This window comes from Oryctolagus cuniculus, chromosome X, assembly GCF_964237555.1.
Source record: "Oryctolagus cuniculus chromosome X, mOryCun1.1, whole genome shotgun sequence".
Classification (NCBI taxonomy): Eukaryota; Metazoa; Chordata; class Mammalia; order Lagomorpha; family Leporidae; genus Oryctolagus; species Oryctolagus cuniculus.
In genome coordinates, this window is record NC_091453.1 from 10,899,199 (window position 1) to 10,920,320 (window position 21,122).

The following is a 21,122-nucleotide window of genomic DNA, read 5'->3' on the forward strand; positions in this document are numbered from 1 at the left end:
TCCCTGTCTCTGTTTCTCGGCCTTTCAAATAAATACAGAATGAATTTTATTTTATTTTTTTAAAGATTTATTTATTTGAAACTCAGAGTTACATAGAGAGAGAGAGAGAGAGAGAGAGAGAGAGAGGTCTTCCATCCGCTGGTTCACTCCCCAATTGGCTGCAATAGCTGGAGCTGAGCTGATCCAAAGCCAGAAGCCAGGAGCTTCTTCCAGGTCTCCCACGTGGGTGCAGGGGCCCAAGGACTTGGGCCATCTTCCACTGCTTTCGCAGGCCATAGCAGAGAGCTGGATCAGAAGTGGAGCAGCCTGGACTCAAACCAGTGCCCATATGGGATGCTGGCACTGCAGGTGGTGGCTTTACCCGCTACGCCACAGCGCCGGCCCCTGAATTTTCTTTTTTAGAAATATTTATTTATTTATTTGAAAGTCGGAGTTACATAGAGACAGAGAGAGGTCTTCCATCCGCTGGTTCACTCCTCAAATGGCTGCAATGGCTAGGGCTGGCCTGAGCCAAAATCAGGAGCCAGGAGCTTTTTTATTCGGGTCTCCCACGTGAGTGGCAGGGGCCCATGTACTTGGGCCATCTTAGTCTGCTTTCCCAGGTGCACCAGTAGTAAGTTAGATTAGAAATGGAGCAGCTAGGTCTTGGTGCTCATAGGGGATTCTGGTATTGCAGCCAGCGCTGAAACCAGCTGTGCCAGAATGCCAGCCCCTAAAATAAAGTTTTAAAAGTGATCAACCATGTTAGAAGATGAACTGAATTCTTTGTATCCTCTTTAGAGAAAGTATCAGAAAAATTGTTATGTGAAGAATGTATCAACAAGCATGTGGCCAAACAGGAAGGAAAACATTATAAATGTGTGGCAGGCATTACCTAATGAAAACACATTATACTTACTTAGAAAAAAATAAAATGAAATGCATACATTGCATGCATGATAGTATAAGCAAGAACTTAGTGCTCTTTTGTCTTTGATAACATTGACATTTTGGAGAAGTCTAGGCCGGATATTTTTTAAGTTGCCCTACACTTTGAATTCGTGTGATTGTTTCCTCAGTGTTATAGTCAGGTAGACATTTTTGGCAAGAAGACTACATAGGCGAAGTCGGTCCTTTTCCAAATGCAGCACATCAGAAGGTATATGAGGTGAAATTACTGTTTAGTGATACTTGGTTATTTGGTTAAAATGGTGGCATATATTTTTAAGTGGTGAGATAGATACACACAAACACGCATAGATAAATTAGACAGCCATTGTGTTCACACACTGCGAAGCTAAGTTATCAGGCAAAACTCTGAGAACGCGGCAGGAGGCTGTCGCTTTCCCAGGCTGGGGGGAAAAAACCGGTTCAACCACGCCCACTGTCCTGCCTGCCCGCGCCTCTTTTCCCGGAAAATCATCTCTCAGAACCAGAGAGCCTCTAGTTCCACGCGCCCAAATCGGTTCCCATCATCGTTGGTGCGCCTGCGCAGTCTACAGGCGGGTCCCTTCCCGCGCCCGACCGCTTCGTTCTCCAGCTCTCCTCCGGCTTCCCTTCAGCTCTAGCTTTTCCCTAAGGGGTCATCACAGGGCGCCTAATGCGCGCCCGCGGGAAGGCCGGGGGCGGGGCGCGGCGCGCGCTGCACGTCAGTGTCCTTCCGGGCGGAAGTCCACCTCCTCCTAAGCCGCTGATTGGCTTTTGGGCTCGCGCCTATCTCGGCCCCCGCTCCAGTCAGTTTCGGGCTGGTTGGCGCGGAATCGAGAGACTCCGGGACCATGGCGCCCATACACGGCAACGATTCCGAGCTGGGGGCGAGCGGTGAGGGACTATTCCATGGGCGGGACACTTGGTTGGGAATGTGGGGACCGTGACATTATTGCGGATTGCGGGAGGTCTCTGCATTCTTTTTTCCTGGAGAAGCGCACTCTCCCGGTCTGCCCCGCGGGTGTGTTTGGGTGCTGATCTTAGGCGTCTCGGGCGGGAGCCCTTTGGTGTTGGACAGGATTTCCTTGCAGGGCTGTGTACGCTTGGCAAACTCAAGAGCTCCCTGTAGGATTTTTTTTTGTTCGGGAGACTGCCTTCCCTCTCCCACTGATGGTCGTCATACTCGCTTGCTGTTCTTTTTACTCGTATTTTTCCTGGGTGGTACTCACGTGCTGGGCACAACTTCGTTGAGTCTGGTCCCGGTGGAGCACTGTCTCGATCGAAAGTATTTCGCTGCTGCCAAGGACAGAACAGATGTGCGCCTTCCTTTTTAGGAACTTGCAGAAAAATTGTTCTGTGTTGTAACTAAGGAAAGCTAGCTGTAAGCGCTGTCAACCTGATTCAAATGCGTTTTGTCTTTTTGGGTAATGCGTTTCTACTTTGCGTTAAGAGTTTTTCTTTCAAATTCTTCTGTGGGAAGGTCTTAAAGTGGTGCATAGAAATAATGCTCGACTCTAGTCATTTCTGAGGAAGTTTGTAAAAAAAAATAGTTCAGCATTTTGGGTGCCCTGTATATCACTCAGTTTCTCAGTAGTAATCTTTTATTTCCAAAAATAGAATACCGAAATGCAAATTGCTTTGTCTGATTTCTGATTTTTGAACAGTGTTCAACGAAAGTGTGACTTCAGTGAACTTCTAACTTAAAATCAGATGCTTCGCTTTCTTAGCTCAGGCTCATACTTCCTGTCACTCAAATACATCATCATTAATGAGAACTGGGTTCCTAATCAGCTTCCTTTGCATTCACCTAGTTGTGAATCACAGATTTCAATTTGTTCTTCTAGCCTTTCGTTTTTAAAGACAATTTATTGTGTAGAGTCGACTAGCCTGGATTACAGATGGGCTGTAGGATGTGAGTACGTGAGCAGCCTTTGTAGCACTTGATCAGTGATTTGCCACTAAGTCCTTTTCACCCTAAAAACTGCACGTCATCTGTGAACATCAAGAAATCACTCCCTGGAGGATACTGTGCAATCTTGATACCTCTCTTAAGTCGTGGTGTTGATTAAGTAGTTACTGGGGACTTGTGACTGGAATTTCTGCTGTGGAGGAGGGTGAGATTTTTACCTGATAGCCTGCTGTGGGCTAGTGTCTCTGCTTTGAGGGAGAATGATGGGACTGCAGGTGGTAATTTTGAAACAAATATTTAAACTTGCCTAACTGGATTTTTCTATGCTTGTTCTTTGTTATGCTTACTTACCTGTACCAAGCATTGGAGACATTCAAAAAAAAAACCCTAGGCCTTTTTTCTTTATTATTTATTTTCATTTATCTCAAAGGGAGAGAGAGAGGGAGACAAAAGATCCCCCATCCGTTGGTTCACTCCCCAAATGCCTAGAACGGTGGGTGGAGGCTGGGCCAGACCAGGAGCTGGGAACCCAATCTGGGTCTTCCCTGGTGGATGGCAAGGACCCTAGTACTTGAACCATCACCTGCTGCTTCCCAAGGTGTACATTAGCAGAGAGCTGAAATCACAAGCAGACCCAGGATTTGAACCTAGGAACTCTGATGTGGGCATCCCAAATGGCGTCTTACGTGCTGTGCCTAACACCTGCCTTGGCTTTTTTTCCCTTATGTATTGGAGAGTGGAACACCTTGACAAAAGCAGTGAAAAGTCTAAAGATCTGTAACTAGCTGTTATGTATGAAAAGACATCAGGGGATGTTTAATGATTAAAAAAAAGTGGGTAGAATGGTTCATTCATTTGTTCATTTGACAGATATTTATTATGTACTTACTGGTCACAGGTGTTCTGCCAGGCTCTGGCATTATGATGGTGGGTAGGTTGGACATGGTTTTTGTCTTCAGGAGTCAAGATGGTAAGCATGTCATTATATGTAGTGCTATATTGAGGCTTCCCTGAGGAAAGGACTTTGCTTTTATTTCTTCTTTCTGAAGCTAGCCCATGGTACTGCTAGATGTGGGGTGTAAGCATTCATTTGTATGTGTGTTTGGCTACTTTGTATCTATGTGCACACACAAACTTCAAATGAGCTTTTGCTCTATAGGGAAGTGTAAAGTAACATAGGCATCCTCGTTTATTCCTTAACAGCTCTACGAAGCACACATGATTATCCTTTTTCTGAGGCTTTGTATTAGTCAAAGGAACAACTCCAGCTGAGTTAAACAGAAAAGGAATTTATTAGAATACTGTGTTACTTACAGAAACTTCAGGAGGACTCTAGAAAGCCGTTCTGAGGGCTGCTTAGCCAGGAACAGGTGCTTTAAGTCATGCTACAAAACTAGGCCAGAGAGGAGGTCGTCGCCGACTGTGGCCAAGTGCTTAGTGGTATAGCTTGTATTTACAACACTGCTGGCGCTGTTGCATAGGCTCAGTCCTTCTGCAGCTGTTGCTACTTGTGAAATCTCCTAACCCCCCCACCCCCGCCCCGCCTAGTGTCCCTAGCTTCTGATTATTGTTCTAAATAAATGTGGGGCACTAAAACTTCTATATTTATTTTCATTTTGTTTGAAAGGCAGAGAGGCAGAGATTTTCTGTCTGTTGGTTCACTCCCCAAATGCCTCTAACAGTCGGGGCTGGGCCAGGCTGAAGCCCGGAGCTCAGAACTTAATCCTGGTCTCCCATGCACGTGACAGGGATTCAAGTACTTGAGCCGCCATGCCTTCTGCCGTGTTCCAAGGTGTGCATTAGCAGGAAGCTGGAATCAGAAAGCAGAGCCAGAACTCAAACCCAGACACTGATGGGATGTGGGTATCTCAGGCTGTATCTCAAATGCAGAGCCGCCATGCCTTCTGCCGTGTTCCAAGGTGTGCATTAGCAGGAAGCTGGAATCAGAAAGCAGAGCCAGAACTCAAACCCAGACACTGATGGGATGTGGGTATCTCAGGCTGTATCTCAAATGCAGTGCCAAATGCCTGCCCTCAAGCAGATGTTCCTAATTGGTAGGGCCTAATTTATAAGCCTGTGCACTGGTTGTAAGGGTTTCTGGGAAGGATTTTTTTTCAGCTACAAAGCCTCAGAAAAAGGATATCAGGAGTTATAAGGGGGGAATTTTATTGTCTCCAACAGTTTCAGATGCTGGCAGCTTGAAACAGGACCCTTGTCCACTTCTTAATTGGTGGTCCCATGTCACCCTATAAATGGTAGAACCGGGGTATGCTGCTTCTCCCTAAACTCCCAGTTTGAAGCGCTGTATATTCTCCTGTTGAATTTACCTTCCAGAGTGACTTTGAGTTTCTGAGTACACCTGTCATTTTCATCCCTTTGTAATTTGGCTCATGCCCCTTCGTCTTCTGCTGCTCTTACTCTGTTCTCTGATGATGAAATTCTATTCTTATCCTTAAGCCTGTATTGGAAACCTCCCCTGTGAAGGCTTCCCTGATTTCCCAGGCAAAGTTCAGGCTCGCTTCTCTGTTACTTGAGTGCTGTGGTATAACCTTTTTCTGTGGCAGGATGTTTATAGTATGATGGCACCCTCAAGTTTTTTTACTTGATTGTGAGCCCCTTGAGGACAGGCAAGTAACTGTTGTTTGTTTGTACCCCAGACTCTGTATAGTGGAACAGTGTTGCTTGAGATGTAGGTCTATTTTAAACCCTTGTGTTTTGTTAGGGGTCGGAGGAGTCTTGAATACATTGAAGGCAGCTTTCCACTCTTAGTGGTCATGTTCCTTAATCTCTGAAACCTTTTCATGTAGGCCTGCTTACAATTTTTGAAGTCATTTGAGTGACACCTAAGATTTTATGACTGTCATCATTAAGTACCTGTATTCCTTACTTTACACTTAATGCCTTTCTGAAAATGAATTTAAAAGTCAAATGTGAAAGTCAAACAATAGACCGAGATGTTATAAAGAGAGATTCCATTTCCAGAAAGCTAGGGAAAAAAGAAATAAGATCGGTAATTATATACTTTACCGCTAAGATAGAGTTTTCAGCAGTTTATTGGCAGCATTTGATATGTGTTCTTTAGATTGCATCTTCTATTTCAGTCAAACAGCTTAATGTTATGAATGTTCCAGCAGAGCTGCAGCTTTTAGGATGCCTCTTATCAATACTTCTCCTTTCCTGGGCCTACTCCTTTTTGTACGTTAATTAGCACCAAGTACAATAAAATACTCCATTTCGCAGACATAGATTGCAGTCGTGCTGAGCCTAAACTCATGGCTGGCAGGCAGCACTCTCATGCTTGGTGTGGTTATTTGTCAGCTGGTATACGGAAGTCTTAATTCTGTGAATGAATTCTTTTGAGTATGTGTGTGGGGTGGTCAGTTTATAATGACAAAGCGTGAATAATTCAAAAGTTGAACTCATATCATCCTATAATATCCTAACCAACTGAGTCCTTGAAATCAGTGATAGAATCAAGACTCTCTGCACAGGCATCTTTGTTAAATTCTCCCAGTCCCCAGTCTGTTCCTCCATTGAAATTCCAAGTCCTTTATCCAAACCTCTGTCAGGCATGCATTACTTTTAAATCTTGTTTGAGTGCCAGTTGGCTGCTTATCCCCTGTATTAGATTGTAAGTTCTGAGCGTTCAGGGGCGGTGTCTTTGTGATCTTTGCCTCTCTCCTAGCACCTAGTACTTGCAAAGAACAGAGGCTCCTTGGAGCCTTTTGAATGTTGATTAATAGAATACAAAATGAATGTCCTCCTTTTATAACCTGCAGGATTACTTATGGCCTGTCATTTCTAGTGGCAAGTTTATGGACTAACTGATGGCTGATCTTTTTTCTCCTAGTGCCTCTGCAGGATATTAGGTGACTCTGGGATAATGGTTGATTCAGTTATTTTAGCTGGATCTTAGAGAAAATTTTTGAAGAGCCAGAGAATCTGCATATTTGGCCATGAGCTTTGTGAATTATTCCTATTATAAACAAATCCGTTTGTATAATATTGTGTATTATTGGTCAGAAATGTTTCTTTGTTTTTGAGGGAAGATGGCTGACAATTTTATAACATCTCATGTAAATTTGGCTTTTTTTTTTCCGGCTGTGTCAGATTCAGGGAGTTTTGTAGCTTCTCGAGCCCGGCGAGAAAAAAAATCAAAGAAAGGACGCCAGGAAGCTTTGGAGAGACTGAAAAAGGCTAAAGCTGGTGAGAAGTATAAATATGAAGTAAGTAACCATTTTTCTCTTTTTTATCCTCCTGTGGTTTACCTAAATCATAGCTTGCATGTAGTCAATATACATATTATTTCAAGCTTCTTATAATAGCGATTTCTTAATAGAATGTGGGCATGAGGTAGATAGACAGATTATGGAAAACACACAACCCTTAAGCTTCCTGTAAGGCACTTTACAGATGATTTTATTTATTTTATTAGTTTTTTTATTTTAAGATTTACTTATTTATTTGAAAGGCAGAGTTACAGAGAAGCAGAGGCAGAGGCAGAGAGAGAGAGATCCCCAGTTGGCTGCAACTGCTGAAGCTGGGCTGAACCGAAGCCAGGAACCAGGAGCTTCCTCCTGGTCTCCCACGCGGGTCCATCCTCTACTGCCTTCCTAGGCCATAGCAGAGAGATAGATCAGAAGTGGAACATCCAGGTCTCGAACTGACACCCGTATAGGATGCTGGCACTGCAGGCAGTGGCTTTACCTGCTATGCCACAGCACCGGACCCTACAGATGATTTTAAAATTCCAAAACGGGTGGGCCTTTTGGCAGTAGTTAAGTCCCTGTCCTGGAGGCCACGTTCCATATCAGTGTGCCTGGTTCAAGTCCCAGCTACTCTGCTTCATTTTAGCTTCTTGGTAATGCACTCCCTGGGAGGCAGCAGGTGATGGCTCAAGTACTTGAGTCCCTGCCACCCACACTTAGGAGACCCAGGTTGAGTTCCAGGCTCCTGGCTTTAGCCTGGTCAGTCTTGCTGTTGTGGGTATCTGAGGAGTGAACCAGCAGATGGGAGATCTCTGTTCTGTCTCTTTATGCTTTCAAAAATAAAGTGAAAGTAAGTGAAAATAAAACATAGAATTCCAAAATGAAAGTAGCTCTATTTTTCCCCTGTTGCTGGCTGCATCTCCAGTAAGTTCCATGTCTTTGTTGAGAGGACTGAGGTCCTTTTACTGGTAAGCTGTTGAGCAGTCTAGCTAAGCACTCCTTCTCGGAGAGCACTGTTCTTAATCTCGTTTGTGGAGGGGGTAGCAGTGGAGACTTGGACCTTACTTCTTCCATGTTCGTCTTATAAGATTGAATGTGTTGGGGCTGGTGCTGTGGTGTAGTGGGTCAAGCTGTTGTCTGCAGTGTCTGCGTCCCATATGGGCACCTGTGTGGGTCCTGGCTGCTCTGCTTCTGGTCTGGCTCTCCGCTGTGGCCTGGGAGGGTAGTGGAGGTTGGCCCAGGTCCTTGGGTCCCTGCACCTGAGTGGGAGACCCGGGGGAAGCTCTTGGATCCTGGCTTCGGGTTCGTGCAGCTCTGGGCATTGCGGCCATCTGGGAAGTGGACCAGTGGATGGAGGACCTCTCTCTCTTTCTGCCTTTGCCTCTTTGTGACTCTACCTTTCAGATAGATAAATAAATCTTTAAAAAAAAAAAAAGATTGAATGTAGTGTTCATTTTCCTTTACCCACTATTTGTGGCCTGCAGGCAAAAAAAATAGTGATTACTATCTGTACAACATTGTCTAGCTTCACTTTCCTGAGTTTTATTTCACTTCCTCAAGACTAGAAAGTGATTGACACTAGAAAGTAATAACAACCACGAATGGAGGATTAAATTAGATACTATGATTAACGTTTTCCACATGAGATGTCTGATGTCTTAGTGGCAGATTCCAGGAATTGGACTTTAGAATCCAGGAAGTCTGACTTTAGAATATTCATGTATTTTTTTTATAAAAGTTGTTCTTTTCTTCTTTTTAAAGATTTATTTATTTATTTGAAAGAGTTACACAGAAGGAGAGACAGACAAAGAGAGAGAGAGGTCTTCCATCCGCTGATTCATTCCTCAGTTGGCTGCAACAGCCGGAGCTGCGCCGATCTGAAGCCAGGAGCCAGGAGCCTCCTCCAGGTCTCCCATGTGGGTGCAGGGGCTCAAGGACTTGGGCCATCTTCCACTGCTTTCCCAGGTCATAGCAGAGAGCTGGATCGGAAGTGGAGCAGCCGGGACTCAAACAGTGCCCATAGGGGATGCCAGCACTGCAGGTGGCGGCTTTACCTGTTACGCCACAGTGCCAGCCCTAGAATATTCATGTTTAACCATGACTGGTACTGGATTGGGTAGTTACAACAAATAGAAGACGATTCCTGCCACTTGGCACCTTTTGTTCAAATTAAATGAGACTGCCAGATCGTGAAGAGTTGCTACAGGATTGTAGCAGAGATGCTTCTTGCAGGAGTTCCGAGAGGCATTTCAGAGGATGGCACGATGTGGCACATTTTCCTTGAAGCACTAATGTTAATTGTATGGCTCTAAGAGTGCATGCCGAGCTGTAGCAATGCTCTTTATAAAGACAGAGTGAAAATGACTTTTTACTCAAAATGATTGCTTTTGAAATAGTTTCCTGGTGTCGTCTTGGTAGTATACAAGTGAATTACTTAAATGAGAGTCAACAAATGTCTTCAGCCAGCGAAAACAATTGTGCCCTCCCCCAACCCCTCAAACAGACTTGGTCAGTAGAGTAAAATTGGGCTTGTTGAAAGCTTAGTTTGGCAGGGCAGGTAGTTTCTGTTTCTGAATTGTGAAAGGGCAGTGATCCCTGTAGAGTAGGATAAAAAGGAGGTGAAAACTAAGCCTAATCCTGTAATTATTATAAGCCTGTAGGTGTGGCAGGAATCCAGTCAGCCCTGGCCATCAGGCTCTCAAAGCTCAGAGCTTTTTCCTAGAGTCTTAGCTCTTCAGGTAGAAAAAAGCAGTGGAACTCTTGAGGGAAGAAGGAATCTGTTGAAATGTTAAAGAACAATGTATTTGAGAGGCAGAGAGCCAGAGAGAGACCCACAGTTAGAGATCTCCCATTCACTGGTCTACTCTCCCGAATGCTCGTAATGGCTGGAGCCGGGCAGGGCTGAACACTGGGAGCTGGGAACTCTGTACAGGTTTCCCGTGGGGGAGACTGGGTCCCACCTGCTTGAGCCGTCACCTGCTGCATCTCAGATTGTGCGTTATTAGGAAGCTGGAATAAGGAGCTGGGTATCTAACCGGGCAGATGCAGACTGCCATTTTCATCGCTAGGCCAAGTTCCTGCCCCAGGGGCGGGCATTTTAATGAGATGGCTGCGAAGATCTCAGTAGCCCACCAGAGTGTCATCTAGTGGGCAGTGGTGTCTGTCCCATTTGTTGCTTTCACTCTGTAGAGGTGGAATGCTTCATTCCTGCCAGTACCTGCTGGCACACTGATACTCCGGCAGTGAGGCAGTTGGTACTGTTGGAAGACTTGCCACTCTTCAGGACTTAAGTCCAGTGCTAATGCAAACAGAAACACTCCAAAACCATTTTCCAGCTTGCTTGTAGAATGTAGGATATATTTGTTTGGCTGATTTGTGCAGGGGGATGGATGAGGGAGATTTTCTTTCTTGAATCACATTTGGTTGGGTGAACAGTTATTAAAATGATTGTCTGTTCACTGAGCATCCATCAGTCAGTGGAGAGGGAGATGGCATGCCTTACGGGTTTGCTAAGAAGAAACCAGTCTTGAAATTACAAGTGAATAATCCCCAAAGCAGCTAATGAAGAGTTGGCTATAATTCAGTTTGTTTTTTATGAAGTTGATGAGTAATTGATGGTATGACAAGTATATTATGCTAATGGAATCATTTAATATCTTATGTTAACACCCACCTAAAAGGAATACTAAGTTAATTGATGTCTATTTAAGGAAAACCCTGTAGTGGTGTTGAATGTCAGAACTCATGATTTGGTTGCAGCTACTCCATCAGGCTGCCATTCCAGTTTCAGTTTGACAATTTTTTCATCAGAATGGTTTTAACGCTTTCACTTCATTTGAAGCTGTTTCTCAAACTTGTATAATGGCAGGTCGAGGACTTCACAAGTGTTTATGAAGAAGTTGATGAAGAACAGTATTCTAAGCTGGTTCAGGCACGCCAGGATGACGACTGGATTGTGGATGATGGTATGTGAGAGGAAATTGCCTTCCAGGCACTGTGCTAGTTGCTTCTTCAAGAATTTCTTGCAGTGAGTTGCTGCTCTGTGTGGGCTGTAATGTACTGTTAGGTTCGTATCTTTTATTTGAATTTTCCTTAACTGAGGAACAATAGGAAGTCTCTTTGTGAATGTTTTGGAGAATTAGGCACATACTTCAGGGTATAGTATAACTTCTCAAAGAAATGGCTTAGCAAGAATTGGGAGGAGCCATGTGCCTGTGGGGCTAACACGGAGCATTTGAAATTAAAGGGCACAGGTTCAAGTTCTGTCTTTCCCCCTTTCCTACTGTATTACTTTGAACAAGTTACTTAATCTCTCTGAGCCTCAAATTTTTTAAAAAATCTGTAATATGAGGATAAGAAAACCACCAGTCTCCCAGAGCTGCTGTGAGGAGTACCAGAAGTTCTAGGTGTGAACAGTGATTGACAGTGGAAAGCACCATGTAAGGACCGGTCTTCATGTTCTTATGTTCCATATAGAAAACTCATTACTTTTGCTTGTAGGGTCTATTTTTTGGGTGTGAATACTGAGTACAGGGAGGAAATGTACACTGTGCCTTTGGCTATATTTCTGTTTCTACTTCTGTAAGTGGCAGACTCAGCTGTGTTGCCAGTTTTTCCTTGTAGACTGGGAAGCCTTTCTGGGCTTGTGGTAGTCTTGGTTCTTTTAATTCTTCTGATAGAGGACAGCTGCTATAAAACATCTTGTATGGTAGACTTTGATTCATCAGCCACATCATTTCACTGGCTCACCTAACGTGGTGCAGTGTATTTTGATTTTGTCTCCACATCTGTTAAGTGGATGCTGTGCCTTATCGGACATTTGTTTGAACAGGATTCTGCCACACTTAAAAATGGCGCAGGCTAGGAGAATATCTGAATGGGTATAAGGATTTCTTTTGGTTATGTCTAAAATACTGCCCACGTTTTAAAATTGATACCAATATTAAATTTTGTTTCTGCAGATGGTATCGGCTATGTGGAAGATGGCCGAGAGATTTTTGATGATGACCTTGAAGATGATACCCTTGATGCCAGTGAGAAAGGTGCCTACATTTTGTGTCCTTTTGAGATTTAAAGAATTGTCTGAAATTTTCAGAGAAGCATTGTTACATGGAAAATTAAACAAAAATAATACCAGAGAATGAAAAGGTTCATGTCTTTATTATCTAGAGTGTAGTCTATTTACTTTGAGCTTTTGAGTCCTTTTGTTGATTTACACTTGGTGATTTTGAGGGCTAAAATTTTAAGTGATATCATCTAATTCCTACTGAAGTGGTATACTTAAAATTTTAGCTCTTTGGTAATTTTACAGTACAGTAACAAAGTTTAGAACTGCTATAATCACCTGGCTTTGTTTAATTGAAATTTAAAATTATGTGAATAAATGCGTCACATTTTCTTGGGTACACAGTCACTGGCAGATTTTTTATTTTGAGTAAACCAAGCCATCACTGCTGCCTCCCAGGGTGTGCATTAGCAGGAAGCTGGAATTGGGAGTAGAGCTGGGACTTGAATCCAGGCATCTTTATGTGGGTTGCTAGTGTCCAACCAGAGGCTTAAACCTTGAACCAAACACCCACCCCCATGACATTCACAGTTTAAAGGGACTGGTGATTTTGTTGAATTCTCACAGTCTGGGATTTGCCTGATTGTCTCTTCATGCCTAATTTTAGATTACGTATTTTTGTAACAGTAAATGTTTTTTGTAAGTGTTTTGGCAAAATCTGTAGTATAGATGAAGTTATGACCTTCCCATTGATCATTTCAGGGGCATATCATAATGTCCGTCATGCCATTTGTATTTATATTAAGATGTTGCGTCCGGCGCCGTGGCTCATTAGGCTAATCCTCTGCCTTGCGGCACCGGCACACTGGGTTCTAGTCCCGGTCGGGGCGCCGGATTCTGTCCCGGTTGCCCCTCTTCCAGTCCCGGTCGGGGCGCCGGATTCTGTCCCGGTTGCCCCTCTTCCAGGCCAGCTCTCTGCTGTGGCCCGGGAGTGCAGTGGAGGATGGCCCGAGTGCTTGGGCCCTGCACCCGCATGGGAGACCAGGAGAAGCACCTGGCTCCTGCCTTCGGATCAGCGCAGTGCACCGGCCGCAGCACGCCAGCCACAGCGGCCATTGGAGGGTGAACCAACAGCAAAGGAAGAACTTTCTCTCTGTCTCTCTCTCTCTCTCACTGTCCACTCTGCCTGTCAAAAAAAAAAAATGTTGCTTGACAGATTTCTTTCTTAAAAAGTTGACATTTCCCTCTTTGTAATTAATGCAAATAAGGGATGGTGATTAGAGGCCATGTGTATATCCCATTTCCCCATAAATGCTTACCCAGGGCTTTCAGCATCTATTGATGCTCTCTTTCTCTCTCTCTCTCTCTCTCTCTCTCTCTCTCTCTCTCTCTTTAAATTTATTTGTTATTTATTTGGAAGACAGAGTCACAGAGAGAGGTAGAGACAGAAAGAGAGAGAGAGGTCTTCCATCCACTGGTTCATTCCCCAAATGGCTGCAACGGCTGGAGCTGAGCCGATCAGGAGTCAGGAGCTTCCTCCAGGTCTCCCACATGGGTGCAGGGGCCCAAGGACTTGGGCCATCCTCCACCGCTCTCTCAGGCCAAAGCAGAGAGCTGGATCAGCAGAGGAGCAGCTGGGACCAGAACCGGCGCCCACGTGGGATACTGGTGCTTCAGGCCAGGGCTTTAACCCGCTGTGCCACAGTGCCAGCTCCTCTCTTTTCTCCTTTTAAAAATTATTGCTTCAAGCTCATGGATTTCTAGAAAATTTACTGTTGATATTCAGTATCCAATCTGTCTCTATCTTACTGCCTTTCAAGTAAAAATAAATAAAAATTCTAGTGCCTATTATCATTTTCTCTTTTTTAAAAAAATATTTTTTAGTTAAAAGTCAGAGTTACAGAGAGAGGAGAGACAGGGACAGACAGAGACAGAGAGACAGAGAGAGAAGATCAGTTTTCCATTTGCTTGTTTATTCCCCAATGGCTGCAATGGCCAGAGTTGGGACAGGCTGAAGCCAGGAGTCAGGAGCTTCATCAGGGTCTCTCACATGGGTACAGGGACCTGAGAACTTGGGCCATCTTCTGCTGCTTTCCCAGGTACATTAACAGGGAGCTGGATTGGAAGCAGAGCAGCTAGGACTTGAACTGGTGCCTATCTGGGATGCTAGTGGTGCAGGCGGTGGCTTAACTTGTGCAACAGTGCTGGCCCCTGGTTTTTTTTTTTTATGTTCAAATTATAGTTTTAGTCAGTGGGAACCCTTTTGTGCTGGTTCTTTCATCTTTTTTTGACATGACCCCTTTAGTTTTTTAGCATTTCATTGCTTTCTGGACCAATAAAAGGAAAACATTCCAGAATTGCTTTGTACTCTTGTCCAAGATTTGGGATCAACCAATTCTCCCAAGAATCCTGGTTCTTTTTTATGGGGAATGGCATTCACATCTAGGGATAGCTGTGCCCCTTCCTACTGGGGCATAATGGCTTTTAGACCCTTTCAATGAATAGAGTTAGGAAGTTATATGAGGGTGCTTCAAAACTTGACAGAATGGAATTAAAAGGTAAGTTTATTTTGATGCAGAATTTTGAAATCCACTCATAGGTTTTTCATTATACACGTTTTCCATGAACTTTTTGAGGACGATCATATGTATATCATGAATTCATACTGATGTATTTGATTGAAATCCAGATACCACTGACTTTTTCCTCTTCCCAATTCTCCACTTAGGTCTACTTTCATTCTCAATGAGAAGCCTTCTGTAATGTACTCAGAATAATTTTAGAATTACTGGATTACCTCTACCAAAAATCATTCCAAGAGTTTTTGGTTTCTTTCAGGGTTATTTGCTCTTTTCATATATTTTGCCAAGGGTCTATTCTCAGAGTGTTGTGCAGATGATGGCTTTATCCACCACAGTGCCAGCCCTCCCATACCTATTATGTAGTCTCTCCCCAGTCTGCCTTCCTGGCAACAATTAATCTAATTTCTTTCTTTTTTCTTTAAATATTTATTTATTTATTTGAAGGGCAGAGTTATAGAGAGGCGTTGGGGGGGGGGGATTCCTTCATATGCTGGTTCACTCCCCAGATGGCTGCAATGGCGAAAGCTGCACAAATCCGAAGCTAGGAGCCAGGAGCTTCTTCCAGGTCTCCCACACGGGTTCAGGGGCCCAAGCACTTGGGCCATCATCTTCCACTGTTTTCCCAGGCTGTAGCAGAGAGCTGTATCAGAAGTGGAGCTGCTGGGACTCGAACTGGCACTCATATGGGATGCCAGCACTGCAGGTGGGGGCTTTACCTGCCATGCCACAGTGCTGGCCCGTAATCTGCTTTCTGTCTCTGTAGATTTCCCTGTTCTGGATGTTTCATAAAAAAGGAATTTTATAATAGATGGTCATTGTGACTGGCTTTCATTTAGCATAATATTTTCTTTTTTAAATAAGTTTTATTTATTTATTTGAGAGGTAGAGTTACAGAGAGATGGAGAGAAAGGTCTTCCATCTGCTGGTTCACTCTCCAAATGGCTGCAATGACTGGAGCTGGACTGATTTGAAGCCAAGAGCCAGGAGCTTCTTCTGGGTCTCCCACACTATTGCAGGGCCCAAGTCTGTTTTCTCAAGCCATAGCAGAGAGCTGGATTGGAAGAGGAGTAGCTGGGACACGAACGGGCATCCATATGGGATGTCAGCTCTGCAGGCGGAGGCTTAGCCTACTATGCCACAGCGCCAACCCCAATTAAGATTTATTTGAAAGAGTGAGAGGGTGACATGGATCTTCCATTCATTGGTTCACTTTTTAACAGCTGGGGCTGGGCCAGGCTGAAGCCAGGAGCTTGGAACTCATCCCTCGTGTCTGACGTGGGCTGCTAGGGCCCAGGCCCTTGGGCCATCTTCCATTCCTTTCCCAGGCTTGTTAGCTGAGAGTTAGGTTGGAAGCGGAGCAGTGCGGACTCAGACTGGCTCTCGTATGGGATTCTGGCATCACAGGTGGCGGCTTAACTAGCTGTGCCACAGTGCTGTCCCCCTCCCACCTTTTGGTTATTGTGCATGGTGTTGATATGAACATTTGTGTACAAGTTTTTGTTTGAATAACTGTTTTGTGGTATGTACCCAGGAGAATTGTTTGTATGTATTTATATTTCCTTTTCTTTCTTACCCAAAAGATAATGTCTGTAGATAGTCTTGTACTTTGCTTTTTTTTACTTACCAAGATAGCCTAAAAATCAGTGCATATTAGTGCTTAGAGATCTTCCTTTCTTTTATATATATAGTTTTCCATTGTATAGAGGTACTGTAATTTATTCAAATGGTTTCCTTGGATGGGCGTTTATATTTCCAATAATTTGCTGGCTTAAAGAGTAAAATGCTTGTCAAATTTTATTAGATATTCCAAATTCTTCTTTATAAAGTGGTCCTATTTTACACTCCCACAAATGACATATGAATGTCTGTTTCTCTATAGCTTTGCTAACAGAATCTGTTGTCAAACTTTTGATTTTTTGCCACTTTGGTATGTGAGAAGTGGTATTTCAGTGTATTTTTGTTTGCATTTCTTTTACACATGGAGTTGAGCACCTTTTCATGAGATTAATAACTGTTTATGTATGTTCAAGCACTTGGAGCATTTTTTTTTTGAAAGGCAGAGTTAGACAGTGAGAGAGAGAGAGACAGAGACAAAGGTTTTCCTTCCGTTGGTTCACCCCCTAAATGGCCGCTACTGCTGGCATGCTGCGCCGATCCGAAGCCAGGAGCCAGGTACTTCCTCCTGGTCTCCCATGCGGGCTTGGGCCATCCTCCACTGCCTTCCTGGGCCACAGCAGAGAGCTGGACTGGAAGAGGAGCAACTGGGACAGAATCTGGCACCCCAACTGGGACTAGAACCAGCGGTGCCAGTGCCGCAGGCAGAGGATTAGCCTAGTGAGCCGTGGCGCTGGCCAGAGCATTTTCATTTTTAAGGATTTTGATATGTGATTCATATGGCATTTATGTTGATTTACTTCCTTACAAATGGCTATATAACACTAATTATTATAAAATCCATCTTTTTCCCAGTGATACAAGATGCCATGTTTATTATTTACTAGATTTCCATAAGTAGTTAGGTCTTTCTCTGGACATATTTTCTGTTTCATCTTGTCTCTGCATGTGTTTGTACCATACTATCTTATTCAGTGGAGGTTTTTTTTTTTGAGATCAATATTCTGAAATGAATTAGAATTTAAAACTGACAGTATTAGAAAACTTTGTAGGTGATTTACACATGGCCATAAGAGAGAATATATGGTGAAAGTTGGCCTTTAATGAACAAGTGTTTCTGTGTTGTTTTGTGTTGAGATGGCATGTTGTGTGCATCTGGTTGCTGTTATTCATAGGAAGAAGTCAGAATATTCATAACTGGCTATCATTTCTTTATTGTTGAGTTGTCCTGTTAGATTCAGTATAGAGCTACATAGATAACCAAATGAAGGATACTACTAGGTTCATCTCTTAATTTCAGATTAGCTTTAACTTTTTTTAATTCCAAACAAACTTAATCCACTACTTTTTTAAAGTTTTAAGTTTATTTGAGAAGCTGGAGAAGGAAGGAAGAGGGAGGTATGGAGAGAAGGAGGGAGGGAAAACGCATGCGTTAGGGTAAGCACTCCTATTTGCTGGTTTAATCCCTAAATGGCAACCGGCAAGGCAAAGTCCAGAAGCATGGAACTGGAATCCATGTCTCCCATATGGGCGGGCCTTCCATGTGGGTTGTAGAATCACTGAGCCATCAGTGCTGCCTCACCAGGATCTGCTTTAGCAAGGGGCTGTATCCCAGTATTGAACCCGAATATTCCATTGTAGATTGGGGGAATCTTAACTGCTAGGCTAAGTACTACCTGTGCGTCTACTTGCAAAAAATTTTTAAATTTATACTAACAGTAGCAATTAAATAGTCACAGTTAACTCATCCTGATGTTTGACTGGTATTTCATCAATTTTTGTTATGATATTTGGTTCGGATTTTCTTGAAATAAGCACACTGAAAAGATTCTTACTGTGTACCTTGTATAAAATCTCAGAGAATTTTGAATTATTTTTTTAGAAGATTTATTTATTTATTTATTTGAAAGTGTTAAGCCGGCGCCGCGGCTCACTAGGCTAATCCTCCGCCTAGCGGCACCGGCACACCGGGTTCTAGTCCGGTCGGGGCGCCGGATTCTGTCCCGGTTGCCCCTCTTCCAGGCCAGCCCTCTGCTGTGGCCCGGGAGTGCAGTGGAGGATGGCCCAAGTGCTTGGGCCCTGCACCCCATGGGAGACCAGGAAAAGCACCTGGCTCCTGGCTCCTGCCATCGGATCAGCGCGGTGCGCCGGCCGCAGCGCGCCGGCCGCGGCAGCTATTGGAGGGTGAACCAACGGCAAAAGGAAGACCTTTCTCTCTGTCTCTCTCTCTCACTGTCCACTCTGCCTGTCAAAAAAAAAAAAAAAAAGAAAAGAAAGCGTTACAGAGAAGCAGAGGTAGAGAGAGAGATCTTGCATCTGCTGGTTCACTCCCCAAATGGCCATAATAGCCAGAACTGGGTTGATCTAAAGCCAGGAACCAGGAGATTCTTCCAGGTCTCCCATGCAGGTACACAAGGGCCCAGGCACTTGGACCATCTTGTACTGCTTTCCCAGGCCATAGCAGAGAGCTGGATTAGAAATGGAGCAGCTGAGGGCCGGCGCCGCGGCTCAATAGGCTAATCCTCCACCTAGCGGCACCAGCACACCGGGTTCTAGTCCCGGTCGGGGCGCTGGGTTCTAGTCCCGGTCGGGGCGCCGGGTTCTGTCCCGGTTGCCCCTCTTCCAGGCCAGCTCTCTGCTGTGGCCCAAGTGTGCAGTGGAGGATGGCCCAGGTGCTTGGGCCCTGCACCCCATGGGAGACCAGGAGAAGCACCTGGCTCCTGCCTTCAGATCAGCGCAGTGCGCTGGCCGCAGCATGGCGGCCATTGGAGGGTGAACCAACAGCAAAGGAAGACCTTTCTCTCTGTCTTTCTTTTCTCTCTCACTGTCCACTCTGCCTGTCAAAAAAAAGAAAAAAGAAATGGAGCAGCTGGGTCTCGAACCAGCGCCTATATGGGATGCTGGCACTACAGGCAGTGGCTTTACCCACTATGCCGCAGCACTGGCCCTTAATTTTGAATTCTTAGCATTTTTCTTGTGAGTTCTTCATCTGCAAAGCAGGTGACTGGGCTTTTAGTTATCCATTTTGATTTTTGCTGGTACATGTTTCTAAATAACTTATTCCTATAGGAAAGGATGTTAAAACACACAGCAAAGGCAAGAGGAATGTAAAGAAGCCTTCAGTGACAAAACCAAACAATATCAAGACCATGCTCATTGCTGGTGCTGGAAAGAAAACCGCAGATGTGAGTTTTGTAGTTTCTTTATCATTTGTCTTTTCCTTTGCGAAGTGAATTTCATATTTGATTATACAGATAGTAGATGCCTAAGAAATATTTGAGTAACATTTCCCCAATTTCACGTACTAAGTCAAATGTAGATTTCAAATGAATGTAGGTACCTCAGTGGTTGGAACATCGGAGACAGAAAATGAAACTGAACAGGAAAGTTAAATTGTTTAATTTTAGAGGTTAGCAAGAAGATCATGGAATGAGGATAAAAACAAAAAATGGAAGGTATAGATTATGATTTATGTATACACATATGGTTTTTAAAATCTATGAGTGGTAGAGTAGCAGTCAGTGAGGAATGAAGAGGCAAGGACTGATTGGTTGGATTCTTTCTTTCATACACATGTGTATGGTCTGAGGTAAACATTTAGTGTTTGGCTTTCTCATTTTACTTTGCCTTATAATTTCTAGAAAGCTGTAGACTTGTCCAAGGATGATCTACTTGGGGACATCCTACAGGATCTGAACACTGAGGTAAGTGAGTCTCTGGGAATTGTAAAATATGTAGGGGTCGTAAGCTGAAGAAACAATTACATGATTGGGGCCGGTGTTGCGGAGCAGCATGTTGAGCTACTGCCTGTGGTGTTGGAGTGCCAGTTTGAGCCCTGGCTGCTTCACTTATGTTCCTGCCCCCTGCTAATGCTCCTGGGAAAGCAGCAGAAATCGGCCCAGTTATATGGGCCCCTGGCACCCACGTTGGAGACCTGGATTGAGTTCTACACTCCTTGTTTTGGCCTGGTCCAGCCCTAGCCATTGCAGCCATTTAGGGAGTGAGCCATCAGATGGAGGATCTCTCTCTCTCTCCTTCTCTCTTCCCTCGCTCCTTCCTTCTCTCCCTACCCCCCTTCCATCTCCTCTCTGCTTACCCTCTCTTTCCCTCTTTCCCTCTGTGTGTGTGTGTGTGTGTGTGTGTGTGTGTCTCCGTCTCCATCTCCCTCTTTCTGTAGCTCTGCCTTTCAAATAAATAAATCAATCTTTAAAAAAAATAAACAGTTTAGTAATTTTACCAAACAGAATTGCTGGAATTAAAAAAAAAAGCAGATACTGCCACCACCAATGGAAATGCATAAAAATTAAAAACAAGTCCTTCAGATTGGTTTCTTTTCCTCAGTTTAGGTGAGAAGTTTCCAGCTGTTACAGCTATGTGATTTTGTAGATAAAGCTGTGTGGGTGTGTTTGACGTAGGAATACATCCAGGAGTCAGTTCTCTGAGTGCTCACTGCTTGTGTTTGGTTGCTGTAATGTATGTTCCCTAAATAGATTGAAACCTGTCAATCTGCACAATCAGGCGTGAGATCCTCATCTGAAATGCTGAGTGGGAGTGAGGGAAGAGCCAGTGAGCCATCCCTGGGAGAGCTCGAGTAGGCCCAGTGGCACTGTGAATTTGAAATTTGGCTGTTTCCCGTAAAGACATCTCTTTTTCAGAGGTGTACTACTTTCTACATGACCATTGACTAGAAACACTAATATTTACATCATGGAGTTCTAGCTGGACAGTTTTTAAATGTAATAATCTGGAAGGATAAGTGAAAGACTATGTTAAATTTTAAAAAGGAGAAAATGGTGGGGGGGGGGATTCAATATCTGTTCTGTTTTTCTAGTAATTTCTATAGCATTGTTGCTATAGTAACCACCATGCGTGAATGTAGATTGGGGGGGACAGGTAGG

At 44.1% G+C, this 21,122-nt stretch overlaps 1 protein-coding gene across 1 annotated transcript in view; it reads left to right on the forward strand.

The window, feature by feature from the left end:
* Positions 1–1,656: 1,656 nt before the first annotated feature.
* POLA1 (DNA polymerase alpha 1, catalytic subunit) overlaps positions 1,657–21,122 on the forward strand; it is a 330,913-nt gene continuing 311,447 nt past the window's right edge. The window contains exons 1-6 of the mRNA XM_008272470.4: positions 1,657–1,800; positions 6,926–7,041; positions 10,892–10,988; positions 11,985–12,065; positions 19,294–19,409; positions 19,866–19,928. Coding sequence (XP_008270692.3) covers positions 1,758–1,800; positions 6,926–7,041; positions 10,892–10,988; positions 11,985–12,065; positions 19,294–19,409; positions 19,866–19,928 — 516 coding nt within the window. The 5' untranslated portion in view covers positions 1,657–1,757. The remainder of the gene's footprint in view (positions 1,801–6,925; positions 7,042–10,891; positions 10,989–11,984; positions 12,066–19,293; positions 19,410–19,865; positions 19,929–21,122) is intronic.